The following is a 16979-nucleotide window of genomic DNA, read 5'->3' as shown; positions in this document are numbered from 1 at the left end:
GCCACCTGCAAAGAGAAAAGCTTAATAGCACAGATTAAACCCTTGTCTGAATCTTCAGTTAGCTGTAACTAAAACTCAAGGGCCTGGAAGACAACCTGACTTTTTAAACAGTTTAAAGGAGCAACATTGTGGTTTCGGAGGAATTTAGCAGTTGGAGCTCAGCTCACACAGCGCCAGTTTTTCCCCTCAGAGAATCCCACATTTGGCATTGGATGAAAACCTCGGTCTCAGCTCAGCCATAAAGTACAAAGTACCATTTCATGCCGAGAGTGGGTATCTTCAAGTCATCGCTGAGGCATGCAAACAGTACAGGGTGAGGAATCTCGCCCTGCTCACCCTACAGCAACCCTATTTGGAGGAAGACTGGACCCAGGGATGTCAATTTAGATTTCTCGCAAACACTGAACTCACAGCGCACGCTTGGAAGTGAACAGAAGCATTGCTTCATCTGGGTCAGCTGTTCTCACTTGCCTCCATTTTTTTAATATAATGTTTAAAGAAGTGAAAACGTGATATATGAATTCCTAGGGAAACGCTGGTTTAAGTCACAACAAGCCCTGTGGAAAGAAGTAGCTTATATGTTCTCAGTGTAAGAAAGAACAATTTAGTAGTTCTACAGTATTCTAAAAGCAATGAAATTAAAGAATGAGAAACAGCTTAGAAACGATGAATGCAATTTGCTATATAACCTCCTTAACACCATTAAACACAGCCTGGAAGACCTAACAGAAACAGATAGACAAAAATTAAAATTCTCTTTTGAAACAATTCACCCAATATAATAAGCCATTTCCTTCCACCCCTAGAAAAAACACAAGCCCAAAACAAGCCCTCAGAAAATCAAGGTTTTACCTACATAGTAACTCATGAAAACAGAAGCAGTTTTGTTATTGGGAGAGTTTGCCATTTTACAGATCATTTACCCTAACGCTCTGGCTGTATTTTTGTTAAGGTTATAGTTCCGTAACTGTTTTAAGTCAATCTAAGTGTTGGCTAGACGCTACAGGGGCAGTCTGTCATTTTGCTTCCCTTCCAGCTGCACGTTCCCTTCCTGCAGTGCTGGCAAACGCCTTGCCACGCGGTGAACTAGATCAAGGAGCAGATCCAGCTTGTAATTAAACAAGAAAAAGCAAAAGAAAAACTTTAATTTTCAGCTAGATGAGGTCACATAAAGATAGTGGTGGAAATGAGTGAGAAGGCATTTAGATTAAGTACACTCCCAGCCTATATTACCAGGTTCTGCCCAACTTCTTCCAAAAAAATACACCAGGAAGTTTTTAACACTCCAATAATGAAACATTTAACAATCCAATAATTAAACAAGATTTAAAAATATTAGAAGCTTGAATGTTATGCGTAAAAGGAGAAATTGTAATAAGCACAAAAGACTATGAATTGGAGCAGAAATGCAGCCATTCCTTATTTTGCACTAGGTAGGGTGGTCCAAAACATTAGGTGAAAATGCAAATGTGAAAAACGTTCATTTTCTGATTTACAGATACATCAACATTGACATATTAATACATACTAAATGGAAAAGATATAGCCACCTGATTTACTTATTTATATATTTCTGTATTACCAGTGTAAAACCCTTACTGCATTCCTAATGGAAAGGCTTCTGAGCCATTAGTGAGATATGCAAAAATATGCAGAATTACAGCCCGAAGGAGATTACACTAGAAATTCAAGCAAAGTGACTTAACGTACTCATGCACTAATAAGTTAACCTTCTCAATTCAGGGATTTAAACTTTAACTCTACGGCCTTCAGTTGGATCCGGATTTCAAATCACAGCAGCAGAGATACAATTCTTAAATCTTAATTAGACTGGCAAGCAGTCTGGCCCTAGAGTGAAGGAAAACCTGGAAAGTGGGATTAAGCTACACACTATTTAATTCAACAAGGGAAAAGGAAGAAAATTATAGGCATTGTTGCTCTGTCACTGTCAAATTCCTGCAGTGTTTTCAGAATAGCAATGCTTAAGTAAGGGTGCAAAATCCTTGGAATTTCAAAGGTCCAGGACAATGAGATGAAATTTAGCAGTGCTACGGTAGTAAATTGTACTGAGAGAGTCTCCCTTAAAATACAACTAACAATCACTGTTCTTCCTCTGAGATCAAAGACCGAAGAAGCAGCCACTAGCTTTTATGAACCATGGACACTACGTACGTTTGAGTCTCCAGTAAAGCTGTACATTATGGATACAGTATGGTATATAGAGGCCCAGATTTAACCTAAAGAGGAACATGCTGACACCTACAAAAAGTTTGTTATGTCCATATAAAATCTGTATTTTTCAAAAAATATCTTTCACTGCCTACGTTTCATCAACAGCGATTTTATTCATTCAGGTTCTGTGCATCAGTTTAGCATGCCTTCCTAGGTGCCCTTTGATGATCCCTGTTGTAACTTTCCAAGGCATGCAAAGGAGAAGAAGCAGTGAAGGAAGGAGTGTCAGAATAATTAAATGTCTTCACTGAAAAGGAACAATTACTACATTCAGCAATACAAAGTAGGTTCAAAATACACAATTTCCTACATAAATGTTGCAGTGACTCTACAAATAAATGTTGCGCTGATCTATCTACACTTATTCTGAAGTCTTTTAACTTCCCTGCGTTCATCTGTGAAAGCATTTACCCAGCAAAATATCTAAAAGTGCTTTAAGATAACAGTTTTATGCTGCTCCTGATTTATGAAATACATATTCCTAAGCCAAGGTCTTCCCCCTCCTTTTTGTGTAACTGGCTTGCTTCTCCAGTAGAGTGAACTTTTCATGAAAGCTAGGATATAATTGAGTTTTCTTTCAAGTCTTTAAAGCTTTTTAAAATTCATGAATTTTCTTATCATTTTGCAGCAAAGCAAAGTATTTTCAAATCCTTCTTTAACTTTAGAGTTTAATATTAACACATTTTAAATTTTACAGAAATAGAGTGGAATAAATTTTCACTTAGGAAGTGTTTGATTGATGATGTATTTTACTGTTAGGAACAAATTGGTGTCACTGTTAACTGTGTTTGGTTACCTGTCACAGAGCTGTCTAGATTGTCCATACTGGAGCCTGGAGTATGCTCTAGACCTCTCAGCGGCCTATTGACTTCTACAGTTTCTTCTTCAATATCATCGTCATCATCATCATCGTCATCTGGAACATCTGTTTCCAAATCTGAAATAAGGTTTCCAGATACGTATCCTAGGGGCGGAACTGGAGCCTGAGGAGGTTGTGTATTGCTTTGGATGTGCCTACACAAACAAACAGGAAAATGTCATCAGAACGGATGAGACTTTGTACCCCGTGGTCAATAGAAGACAAGCCTTTCAGTAAGTCCTGAAGCAGATTTACAAAACGTGCTTGTTAGGTCAAACTCAAGAAAAGTCAGTTCAGCTATTCACCATAGCTTCTAATACCAGAGTACCTGTGCACGTTCCAGTCTTATATACGCTTCCCCTCCTGTAAGATGGGGAAGGTCAAGATTGTCCTTACAGATGAGGAACAATGAACACAGAGGCTACATAAATCAGGTAGGAAGTTCACGGAAAACACAATTCTGAAACTCAACCTAGCATATAAGTGTCTCAGAAAATATTCCACCTTGCAAATCACACCTTGAGCCAAAATTAAATTACATTCCTTCTGCTTAAACAGATTCAATGCCCTTAAGTAGAACTCACCCTAAAGAGGAGGAAATGACCAGTGGGACAGAAGAAATTTTCAAGTCCAATGAACCTATTATCATTGAGGCCTTTTTTATTTTGCATTATTCCAAGTATTTTAATTGATTTAATTGCAGCAGTATTAGGGCATGCATGTGTGAAATTACTGCATGCAGCAATTACAATTAAAAAAAGAAAAACAAAGATAAAAAGCACCCACAGGATAGCTAAATGGCCAAAGGCAAGCATGGGACTTGGTGTTTCATTTGTGTGGTCTCTGAGAGGCTACAGAGGAAAAGAACAACCATCAGCTTTCAATGCAGCATTCTTCACAGCACTACAGGTACACAGCAAGCTGTGCCAGGGGACCCAGGCATGACTGGCCTTGGCATGAGAGCATGTACCACGCTTGAAATTGCTAACTTAGGCACGCGGGAATCCTTGGGCGGCTGTTCATGAGGTGTCATGACCTGATTCAAATCGGCAGCGCTCTGGACGGCATCCAGGATTCTGCTGGTCTCTTGCTTGGACATAACAGAAAAAATTACAACTGTCACCTGTTCAGTTTCCTCGCTCTAATATATTTTCAATGAAAATGTTGTGCTCTATTATTGCCTACACTTGATAAGTGCAGTAATTCTCTTTATTCAAACAGCTTTTTATTTTTCGTAATGTAAATCTATCGGATCTGAGAATGTCACAGTAAATGTTATGTACCACTGGAATCTCTCTCCGCCTTTGTGCAGGTTTTAAATTATGGCTTATTCTGAAGCTTATTTGCAGAGCCAATGCTTCCCTTCTGATATACAACCCCCTTCTGATCAGTAGTTCTTGAATACTTTTCTGTCTGGACACGAGGTTCTTAGCTATGCAGTGTTCAGAACACTGCCCTAAAGGGCACTACCACCTAACTAACCCTCAATAAACAGTGTGATTAGCTCCAAATCAAGCAAAATACTTAAGTATATGCTTAATGTTAAGCATGTGATAGAACAATTGAAGTCAATTTCTCATGTACTTGTAGTTAAGCATATACTTAAGTGATTTGTTGGATCAAAGCCATAATGATTATGTACTTTTCCAGTAATCTCTAATGTGCTCCTTCTTAAATTTCTAGTTGGCTGGTCTCTGTGTTTCTCTTCTGTTACTCCTACAGTAACCTATCTGATGGGTCTCATCTTGTTGTTTTGTTTCCTCCCCCCCACCCCTCTACAGAGGGGGGACAGGTTGACTTTGTGACAAGAAAACGAAGAGCTCTTCCTTCCCACTTGAGGCAATGGAGGACTTTCCACTGACTTTGAACGGCATTTGCTGAACAGCATGATATATATCCAGCCACGCATTAAACAACTCCATGTCACAACTACTGCAAAAATAATTTCTATTTGCAACTCAATATTTATTCCAATGCCTGCTATAAGGTTCTAGTATGAAAATAGAGTTTATTTCCTCTGTATTTTTTTGGGAGTTTCAGGCTCAATTACTGTGACCTTACACAAGAGCAACGTCAAAATCTGTATATTCCTAAGCACATTATGAAAGTTTCCAATCAATTTTCATTTCTCCAGAAAGGGAGCAAGACCCTTCCCTTCGGCCGCAAGAGGCTTTGCTACAGAGTCCTATTACGTTATCCGCTCCCAGACTGGCACCCGTGGTTTGCAGGGTGTCGAAAGGGTAACAGCTGCAAAATGCAGCAGCCATTGACTGCGCAGACAGGGTATGCATCTGTCTGCTGGCTCGGAAGTGTTTTACCTTCAACAGGCCAGGTCTAGCTGCTGCCTGGGATTTGGGTCTGTCCCACCGGCAGGCCGGGGTCTGTGCTTGGCAGCGTGGTGCTGCGGCGGGACCAAAGTACCCTGTTGATTGAGTGCAGATTGCAGACAAGCCTCCAGGCTTCCACAGCGTCCAGGGAAAACAGCTGGCTTTGATTTGGCACCGCCTGCCTACCTGCCTGATCTATTTATGGTAGCTCAAGCTGAATAACTCTGTGGCTTTATTTACCAGTGAAGAAAGGCTGCTCCTCTGCTGGCAGCGCGCCATTCGGTAACTAGCTCGGCTCCTCTCCTCTGAGATTCACGGGCTTTGTCTGGCTAGAAAAGTTGTAAAAGGACAACTGCCGCTTAGGGAACATCCAGAAAGCAACTGACCTTCACTGTATCCCCAGCCTGGTGCAGTTGACAAGTTCTTCTTCAGTCCCTGAAGAGATTGCTTCTGTTTGTTTTGCAGGGGAAATGTTACTGTGGTATTTGCTTGCTCTTCCCTTAAATAGGCATAAAGCACTCTAAAACACTAGATCCACTTTGTACATTCTAACAACTTCCTTCCTGCTATTTCTGGGGTTTTTCCCTATGAATAAGAAATTTCCTTGGGATTTAAACTACAGGCAGAGATCCAAATGCTTCATTCTCCTGTAACACAAGGTAAAAGCTGCTACATTGCTATTTCAGGTGGCTAGCATTATTTTTAATCAGGAATTTAGAACCTCGATGTTTTTGAAAAATCCTAAAAAAATTGTATCTTTTGCTAGCCTGATAAGAGAGTACTCCAAACTGTATAAACGTTGTCAGTAGGCAGGTGTTAACTACTTAGTTGAATACATGTAAAACTCCAGAGGAATACTATTTTGACGTGTTTTTAGCCAAGATTTAACATATTACCACGCATAGTGGTTTAAAAAGCACCTACTAATGTTTAAGGCCTTCACACTGTAGATACAGTTTTGCTATTTCTTCTTCCATTTCACTGCTTTGGAAACATTACTGAAATGTTGTGGAACACAATTGATATTTACGTCATCAAGGAATAAATTATTATGCTTTCATTTCCCAGACCACAGGTGCCCCCTTCAATCATTTACCATGTCTGCTTTGCTATATCAAACTGGTAAGCCCTAGTTAATTCATCAAGGTGGGCTTGTAGCATTGGCTGCATCTCCTCTCGTGGAGAAGGCGTGAGGGTTGCAGTCGACTGTTGCCCAAAGGAGATCGCAGGTGATGAAGCTACTCCTCGGACAGGAGGTGTAGGAACGCGATCATCATCTTCTTCAAGCTCATCCTCCATGCCCTGATGCAGGTAGGTCTGAACTGGCAAAGGCGGACACCAACCATCACTGTCATATCTAAAATAAAAACCAAGTAAACTTAATATATATCAAATCTCATCTCTGCTGTGCAGTAGAGAGGTATATAGGAGTTCTGCTATAGTTTGAACCCTCACACGCAATGTCAGCTTTAGCATTTATTGAAAATAGGATCATAATTGCTTAAATTCTCCTTACTGAGTCTGTTTAATTTTTCCCACAATGGCTAAGCAACTTGAACAAGATGTGCAACAAAAAAATTACTGGTCCATTATCACATATGTTAATGGTGATTAGATAATGCTACGCCACAATCAACAACAAAAATGAACTAACTCACTTCCTGGATATTAACCTAGGAGAACGTGTTGAAGATTGACCCAAACATGAAAATAGCGGCATTCTTAAAAGGCAGAGCAACCTTTACGTAGTTGCAGTAATGCAATTCCTTACTCCCATCCTCCCCTCTATTTGTCTATAAGTTTACTATCTGCTTTCATTTTGTAGCTTAAATAAAAAGCTACGCTTTCCACATAAATTCTGGTCTTTCCACACTGCGTATATGTATCTACTATGATGTATAATACATTCATGTCACAGCAGCACTGACCCTAAGCATACGCTATGTCACAGCACCAGCTGATAAGATACATTAGCACACACGTTGACAGCTCTGCCAGCACCCCACCTCCTAACCAATCTTTACTGGGATTTACCTAGACAGTGCTAAGTTTCTGAACACTTTCAACACACCTGCCCAAAGTAAATTAAAAGATTAACAACTACCAATATTCTTAAGTGCCAAATTCTTCTCTCTTCATATAGAAGACTTGTTCTGATAGGTTTGTGTGGTTCAATTTTTAGTCTTATGCCAAAGGCGTAAGAGGTGATGCTACATCTGATCAGGGCCAGTAGAGAAGCTTTATATTCTATTACCACTTCTTATGCAAGCTTTGCCAGCAATTCAGTACTTTTCTATCTCAGTCCTCATCACAGTGCCGTTCAATTCAGTGTTGTATTGCAGTATCATCCCAGGAGCTCGTCCCTTAGAGACACCAGCATCTCTCAAGACGCATAAGCCCTAGTGACTGTGGTCATTCCCTGTGCATTATTTCCCCAGAGCAACTCCCTAATCTGAACACAACTTCAGTTGTGCACAGCTCTGCTGATGATCACACGACTCAAATCTCACCACTGTCTGCTCTTCCCATCTTCCAAACATCCAGTCAGTCTGCAGTCCCTTGAGCATCTGCACATATTTCTTCTCAACTCCCAGCGTATTCCAGAATACCTCAGGATAGACAGCTCTTTTCAAAAGGCAACCAGACAACCAAAAGCTCTCACAGCTCCTTCACTGTCAAACCATCTCACACTCTAAAGGCCGTTCCCCAAGCACCATCTAAGCCGCTTTATCTTCTTTCCACCTTTAAGGACAGCTAACAAGGTACACCCCTTTTTTCTGCAATGCAGGCAGGCAATGCATTGCGTTATACAGTTAATTTCTCAAACCAGTTTAAAAATACTCCTTTAAGGCTTCTGATTGGGAAGGAAGGAATTATCAGTTTCCCAGAGAAAAATGAATCCCTGCCGATTTTCTCAAGCATGAAGCTGGGTTTCAAAAGGCTGGGAACATTGAGACAGAGAAGTTTCAAAACCTGTATTATGAACAGAACATTTACTTCAAGCAAAACCCAAAGACTTCTAAAATTAACGAAACTACTTTTCCTTATTCAGAAGTCTGTAGCCTATATTTAGAAAGCGCAGATTCAGGGTAGCTAAAACAACCTGGCTTAATCGTACAAAACTCTGTGGAAGACGTATCTGGTAATTGAGGCTGGTATCACTTTAAATCTATATCTAGATATAACCATATATAGATACACAAACATACGTACATGTACAGCGGTGCAAATAAATGTTGTATCTTAACACTTGGCATTTAGGAGCTTTTGAGTGATTGATCATTACCATTTTCATAACACAGAGATTTAAGAAAATGTTATGTAATACATATTCAATTCCTTAGGAGACAATTAAGATATGACTAGCTTCTACTTTGTCTTTTCTTGCCATATTCACTCATGACGTTGCCACCCAAGGTTGAAGGGACCATCCTAACTCGTGCTGCTAAAAATGTACAGTGCAACAGCTCTGTCACTTACTTTTACCCTCTCAACCTCATGCTTTGGTGTAACGGCTTCTGCTTTAAAAGGGCCAGGGCAGAAAGATACTCCCTAGTGACTTTTCAGTAATGCATAAATGAGCTTCGGATGTGCTCGCCTTTTGACCCTACTTGCTTCAAATCCCCAAATGTTCATCTTGATGGTAAAAAGACTTCTTAGTAAAAAAGATTCCTTAGTAAAAAGATTCAGCACAAGTGCCGTATCTTTACGTAGATTTTGTTTGAAATGGAAAGGAGCCTAAGCCTAAAGTTCAGGACATTGAGATTCAAGATCTCAGGTACAAGAATAGTGTGAGATGATCGAAAAGCCACCAGTTCTAACCTGCATTTTGCAAAAAAAACCAATCTGCAAGAAAAAGCTAACAAACCTAACAGACTACATGGCAACTACAACTCATATAAACAACACAGTTATTGCAGCTCCTGGAACCAGCATGGTGAATATTGGTCACATCCACGTTCTGTTTAGGTTTTGGAGTAAAATCAACTTGGTGAAAATGCAACCTTTTTTCAAGTACTTCTTATTAAAATCTAAGCACCTTAACTTCACTAGGGACCTCTGATAGTAATTTCATGATAATTAAGTCTCTAATAAATTCTGGTTAACAAACATGACTCTCTATGTTTCTAATAATTTTTATTCTACTCTCAGCACTTTTATTCTATAGCAATCTTTTGCTATTAAAAAGCCTGGTTCATTACACTGATGATAGATTTTTTTCTTCAAAATAAAAAATAGAGGTGATAGAGAAGGGGCACATTCTATAACAATTCTGTTTCATTACACGCATTGTTGCAACAAAGAAAGCTTCCCTCTCTAGGCCTTGCCAGAAAGGATTTTTTGATGTAAAAGGTATTATCTTTTTTACTTTTTTGAAAGACAGAAAATCACTATCGAATGTATTGACATCCAGAGCTAATATGCCATTGCAAGGTGTAATCAATAGTAAGAAATAAAAATAACCAATGATAACAATATGAAGACTGCCTTGACTGGGGTTGGCTCAAGATCATGTATATTATTGGTGAAAAAATATAAGTAGCTGATAATGAATAAGTAATAAGCATTGCCTCACTGCCAAATTTATTAGATAAAAACCAAGCAAAAGCATCTTCTCTGACAAGGGTGGGAAAGGGAACATGTTTGGTTGGGAGCTACTACAGGAAAAGACTGCAGTATATAAAAGAGAAAATTAAGGGAGACAACAAGGAACAAGCTCAGAGTTTGTAGAAGACCACAAAAAGGGAAAAGCTTCACAGAAAAGAGTTTGCTAGCAAAACAACAGTATACACACACTTTCTGCACAGGTTAAATAGGAGTTTAAGACATCCCAAAAGCTACCACATTACATAAAATGTCTGCTTGGATGTTAGGTGACTTTTTTTTCTCCTACTGCTATTATGGATTTTATTTTACAATTTATAAGCTAATAGACCACTGGTGTTAATTCCTAGTAAGCAAAATAAGGTGTCAAAATTGTTTAGTTTATTTGGGATACTCATGCCAGTGAAACTCACGCTTGAATTCAAGAGTTATAGGAAGATATGCACAGAAAAATAAGTTTCTGTTTAGATGCCAACTTCTTTGTTTTATTGCCCTGAACGTTCACCTTTCGTATCACATTATGAGAATTTTATTAAAGTCTTCAGTTTTTTTGACAGGAAGTTCATTTTTCAATTGTAATTCACAATATAATTACATCTGCATGTAATTAATTCTAAAATTAAAACACATTGAACTTGTCATACATAGTATACATCAAAGCAAATCAAGGAAGAAAAAAAGTTTAAAAAAATTGCTTGCTTTTTTTTTACCCAATGTGTCAATAGTAAAGGTAACATAAGGAATGCAGTCCATGATTCATTCCATTTTAGCACGTTGAAAACCACAGGAACAAGATAGACACTTGAATACAGAATGACCATTAGTACTGGATACCTCCTCAGGAACTATGGGCATTGCAGATTCATTGGGTTCAGCGAAGTTGGTTGCAAATTACTGTAGCGCAAGACTGATACTCTAATCTTTAAAATTATTTTGTATTTGGTAAAATGCACATTAGAACGTCTTGTTACAACCACTATTAATGAGATATTACAAAAAACAGAGAAGAGTAATTCAAAAGATGATAAGAGCGAAAACTAAGTCTGAATTGTTGGGCACCTGGAAGGCTGGTGATTACTTTATCCTTAAATAACCAGTGTTGTCTTGGTGACCAACATCATTCCTTCCAGCTAAATAACAGATACTTTATGCAACTGAGGAGTCAAGCCCTATGTCACAAGGGATTTCTCTAGAAGGGATTTCCATTTACCTTTTATGCTATTTCATTGTCCTGAAAGAAAATCCAAGTTGTTTGCCTTCTATAGCATAATTACTTTAGTGAAATGGCGGCACATGTGTTTTAAGGATATAAACTGATAAAGACAAATATTACATAGTGAAACCATCTTAAATTTATTTTAACTTTTTATAACAGAATACAGAACATAATGATTATATGCACTTTTTTCCTTGAGATTTAAACAACACTTACAATCACTAAGGTTGTTCATTTTCCCTTGTATTTGCTTTGAAATTGTAACACTAATACAGCCTGATGGGACCTTCATTTTAAAAGGAACTCCACTGACTTACACAGTTAATTATTATTAATTTTAAGAGTTGAAGGACTTCGTATAAACTCAAATATTAATATTTAATTATTCTCATTTTCATTATAAAAGTAGTGATGATCAATTCATGCTTACAGCAGAGATAACACTTGAAATACCTTTATTCAGTAAAGCTATTACAATGATTTTTAAAACATATGTTTCATCCTTAGGAAATATTGATTAATCCATCTATTTAAACAGGCAGAAATTTGTCCCTGACAGAACACTGATTCTCAAAGGTTCCAACAGAGCTGACCACAGTAAACTATTTTTCTCTATACTCTGAGTTTCATCCAGAGTTTGATAACCCAGTATTTCATATAATTTCACTTTATAAAAAGCATTCCATAATTGTTCTCTGTGCAGGAAATGTTTTTTTCCTCTCATTTAGTGCTTTTTGTGTGATTTTGTGTCTTAAGCTATCCAAAAATAACTGTAAGGTTCCAGAAACTCAGGAGTTGTTTAAATAACAAAAAAAAGGCCCGTAAATGGCATGCCTTCCTCAACTGTGAAATTTCTTCTAAAAGCCGATGAGAAGATTATTATCCACTGGCTGATCTTCTAAAATTAATCCAGTTTAGTGTGGGTTTTTTGGTTCTGTTTGCTCTAATATTTTTAAACTTCAAAGTAGAGAAAAAATACAAGGAGCCAGATTATGTCATTCTTACTCACTCTGAGTCCCATCATCTGCAAGTAGTTCCAACAGAATTCAATTAAGCTACACGTGAAGCGAGATACTTCTCAGCGTGAGTAAGCAAAGAAGCCCTACATGATGATGAAGCAAGGTCACTTTTATTTCCATCTTCAGTCGCTATCAAGAGAAGCTATTCAAACATTCCTCCTCCACAGCCTTGGATAAGTCTATAGGATAAGGCGCTCGCTCTCTTTTTTTCTTTTTTTTTTTTTTTTAAACAAAACAGAATAATATTGTCACTTAGCAAAATTAAAAAAAAAAAACAAAACAAAACAAGAAAAGCCTCATCTCTGCAAACCACAGATTTTTCTTCAAAAGAAAAAGAAAAAAATTACCCTGCTTCTTGCTGATCCACCCCATAGTGTTCCAGCTCTGTGCCTGGAAGTGGCTGTACAGGAGGGGGTGGGAGAGGAACACTGGCCCAGTTTGAACCATTATTTTTCTGGGGCTTGGCAGTATTTTTGTTTTTCTTCTTTTTCCCTCCTTTGCCACCTGCAAATCCAAAAAGAAAAATAAAATGTTAGAGATATAATGTGGGGAAAAAAAGCTAGCTATTTACATTGCTTTGAAAGAATTCTGATTCCAGATGGCATGCCCCAAAAAAGAAGATGTATTTATATCTCAGCAGAATCAGCATCAACGTGCTAATGCTGTTACAAGGTTATAAATAATGATAGAATGTAATGGAAAAATATTCTAAATAATTGTTGAAAATCATTTCTTTTTAAAACTCCATACATTTGCCCCACAGTAGCGCACAACCAAGGAAAGATGTGTTTTGCTGTGTCAGAAATATATTTACTGATTTATTCATGACTTCTTGAATTCACTGTTAGATAAAAATATAACAGAGCACAGCAAATTATTTCAAATGTCAGAATCCAATGTGTTTATAACACTGTTTTGCATAATCTCTTTCTGTGGAAAACACAGAGGTTAAGGACACAATCTAAAAAAATTGTCGTTAGACTCAATATCTTTCAGCCAGAATGACAAGTGTAAGTTGTCAAAACAAAAAGAAACAGCATTTTGCTGATAGGAATTTACTAAGTTCCATTTTTTTTAAAACATCAGGAAGTTATCTGCAATGTTTTAGGACTGTCTGTTTCACAGCATTCAAATATCTTGTGCCACTGCAGAGAAGAGGTTCTGTTTCTGACGTACAACTCTAATGGAGGAGGCTGGCAGAAACGAGGTGAGCAATGCATTTTGCTTAACCCCTCTTCTCTTTTCTTATTGTCCTTGTACCCGCTTCTCCAGTTGAGACACTTGCATTTGTGAGAAAGTGATCTAACAGAAAAAGCTCTCTTTCCACTTGTTTAGCTTCTTTTATTTTGCCCTGACTCCTTTTTCTTATCAGGAATTCATTAAGATGAAGCATGGCACAAGATTTCAAATTCCTTGACTGCTCGGAGACCCATCTATTTATTGCTATTTTGTCGCTGCTTTCAAACTCTCCGGATTTTTGGGTGGAAGAACGGTTCGTCATATGCTTTTTCAGTGGGGTACCCAGATGGCAGTCAGTCATCTCTTGCCTGGTGCAGAAAGCACGGTGTAATCCATCTTACCCACTGACACCTCTTGCTGATTTATAAGGATCAGCCAAAAAAAACACCCCAAAAAACAAAACATGTAAAAAGTTCTCATCAGTAATGAGTCAAAAACCTACAACCGACTTGTAAAGCACGGGGGCACAGCGTGCACTGCAAGGTACCACCCTCTTTGCCATGGCTCTAGCTTTAGGCACAGAGACATCCAGAAGGAGGTGCAATTCTAGCAACAGAGACAAGCACAGGTCATGGGACTTTTCCTCTGACAGTGGCTTTCTTCTGTTATGTCCAAATGTCATCTGGACCAAAATAGGAATGAATAGAGAGGGAAGAAACAAGGCGACTCTGTGATTCAGAAGTAGCCAAGACTTCTCTTTTCACCTCCTGGTGTGGCTGGTAGAGACAGGCAACAAGTCCAGCAAGGTGTCTAATCAGTCTGGCTGGCAGCATGTTGCAAACAAGACTTCACTTTCCACTACTCAATTACAGACCAGACCTCTTCCTTCCTTGTCTTGGAGTATTTATAGAAAGTCCAGCCAAGATCCTGTCATTCACTATATTCGAACTGAGCTGATATTCCATATATTAGGATGCAAGACACGCTCTTCCCTCCCTTTGTAGCCTGGCAGAGAGAGAAGCTTTCTTGAAAACGGAAAGAACATTTTGGTCAACAGAAAAGGAACGCCAGTGATGGTGGCAATGGAAGAACAAACACATGAACCTTCTGGACAGAAAAAGAAGCTTTCAAAGCATAGGTACGGCGGAAAGCGGAGTTAGAAATAGGGTCACAGAACAGTACAAAGTAAGTATGCTAATTTTAATTTGTGGGACATGGGGGAATTTTTGAAAAGTCAGCAGGAGTAGGAGCCAACAAGTGCTAAAGCAGGAGGTGCTGCTTTGGGAGGAAAGCACATGCATTAGAGTGTGTGTCTGTGTGTGTGCATGTGTATGAGAGAGAGAGAGAGAGAGAGAGAGAGTGTGAGTGTTGCAGGGGGATTTAAACTAGGAATACTCAGAGAAAAGAAATGCAGAGAAGAACTTCAGCTTAGAGGTTAGTTGAGGTGGAGAGGAAGATTTTGGAAGTGTAGCATATTGGTAATCTCAGGAGACTGATAAAATGGAGGTTGGATGTGTGGGTTGCTAGTATAGAGACACTTGGATTTGGGGCGTTTTGGAGAGAAAGGTCAAAGGTAATGGAGCCATTAGAAAGAGTGAAGCAGAGAGCCGAGGAACTGTTCAGATGAAGAAATAAAAGAAAGGAGCTCCAAGGTCATTATTGTTAGGGAAAGCAGCCTACGCTGTAGAGTTGGGCAGGAGATTTCTCTTCTGTCCCCATGGGCAGAGTTACTCCACTGTCAGACTAGTGGAACAGACACCTAATACATAATGCCTGATGTGTGTTTGAAAACTGTTGCAGCGAAGCCTTGTTTCCCCATAGCAATGATGCTTGATGTTTCAATGTCTCCTCACACTGAAATTCAATTATATTGTTTAAATCTCTAGATGACTCAGGTCCTGGAAAAAGAACTTGCCAGTCAGGCTGATGATCACAGCACTGACATAAGCTGGGAGCTGTGCAAAGTACAGCCACAAAATTTCCCCGCCTCGCGAAGCAGTTGAGATTTTAGCTATTTTCCATTCCACAGTGGGACAGGATTTCTCAGTATATTCACTTTAGAGAGACAGAAACTTAGTCAGAATAATAACTAGTACTTAAAGTACTAATCAAGGAAGTGAGAGAACAAGTCCCTGCTCACCCTGATGGGGACTAGGTAATCAAAGCTGGTCTCTGACTCCAGTGATGCTCTAATTATCGGACAATTTGAAGGTCTCCCCCAGTTTCTCATGTATTACAGACGTAATTAGCCTGTATTAAAGACATAATTAGTGGGCAAGGGAGGGCAAAACACTGACTCCGCAGTCCAACAGTCTGACACTCATCTGAGCATTGGGGCATTCAGGTGTGAGCTGCTTTGGTTGCAACAAGAGTGCCCTGGCCACGGAAAGAGAAGCTAACCTGAAGTTTCTGTGTGTCATCAGAAATTTTACTTCAGACTGAGAAACAATACACAAAATATGTTTCACTTGAAATACTTGTTCAAAGTCCAGCTTTTGATCAACTGATATTTTCCAATGAAACTTTGTATTTTCTGAGAAAGTTCTTAGGCAGTTGTAGCTGTCAACACATCTTAAGTGTGACACTGTCCTCTGATAACTGGCACATATGTACCTCAGCATATCAATTTCTGTATTTTCATGCAGCCAGAGGAGCAAGCTGATTTCCTAAGCTACTTGCCAATACATCTCACATACAAGGAACGTGAATCTTTCTTGAAGTATCGTATGAATTTAGCTCCCAGATACCTCTCTGTCAATGCCATAAGCCTGTTTTTCTGTCAATCTCAAATCAGCTAATACTGCCATTGAGAACACGAGACTTGCAAACACATTTGGCTATTTGAGTTATGGGCCAACGGTTATAGGCTTCTAATCTCAACATTCAATTTGAATAGTCATTTCAATCGACATAAAGAAGCCATTTTAGGGTTGATCTGTTACTGTTACGACTACTCCAACTGATAGTGGAAATTCAAAAGGCTACAGATATAGTATGAATTTGAAACTGAAGTCCTTTTGGCTCTCACATGTGTCAGCTTAGTGAAATAGCAGACTTCCATTTTAATTGCTGGCTTTTCAGCTTTTGTCTTGAAAAGAAAAAGACATAATCACACATAACATAAGCAACAAGTAAGCAAAACCAAAGAAATCAAGAAAAAGGTGTGTTTAAATATAATACACAACCACATGTACTACAATCATTTTCATCCAATGAAAATGCATCATGTCTCCAATATAACATGCAGCGCACACACAAAATTTACATTGTGTTTGTATGCAGACTTGGCACAATTTTTGAAACCCCAGTCATCTTGCAGGGCCCTACATTTATTTCTGAGCTGCTTCACTGAGAAACAACACTGAGCTCGTGGGAGTGGGGAATCTGTTAACAACTCCACAAAAATATTAACGTGCTCATGAAGTTCAGTGTGGGGAGACCTATAAACTGTTTGATACGGAAATATACGTGCTCCATGAACTGTGCTGTCAGGGAGAGGATGCGACAAGGCAAGGTTCGCATTTGCGCTGACAAGCGCCGGT

The 16979-nt window shown here is 38.9% G+C and overlaps 1 protein-coding gene across 15 annotated transcripts in view; it reads right to left on the bottom strand.

Annotated features, from left to right (window-relative positions):
- ROBO2 (roundabout guidance receptor 2) overlaps positions 1 to 16979 on the bottom strand; it is a 471920-nt gene that overhangs the window by 27457 nt on the left and 427484 nt on the right. For all 15 annotated transcript variants that reach the window (XM_063347562.1, XM_063347578.1, XM_063347615.1 and 12 more), the window contains 3 exons: positions 12606 to 12762; positions 6515 to 6775; positions 3029 to 3246 (listed from right to left, as the gene is read on the bottom strand). In XM_063347562.1, the coding sequence (XP_063203632.1) occupies positions 3029 to 3246; positions 6515 to 6775; positions 12606 to 12762 (636 nt within the window). The remainder of the gene's footprint in view (positions 1 to 3028; positions 3247 to 6514; positions 6776 to 12605; positions 12763 to 16979) is intronic.

Source organism: Chroicocephalus ridibundus, chromosome 1 (genome assembly GCF_963924245.1).
Source record: "Chroicocephalus ridibundus chromosome 1, bChrRid1.1, whole genome shotgun sequence".
In the NCBI taxonomy this organism is placed as follows: Eukaryota; Metazoa; Chordata; class Aves; order Charadriiformes; family Laridae; genus Chroicocephalus; species Chroicocephalus ridibundus.
Note: the sequence above shows the minus strand (reverse complement) of the source record. Positions and strands in the feature narration are given on the sequence as shown.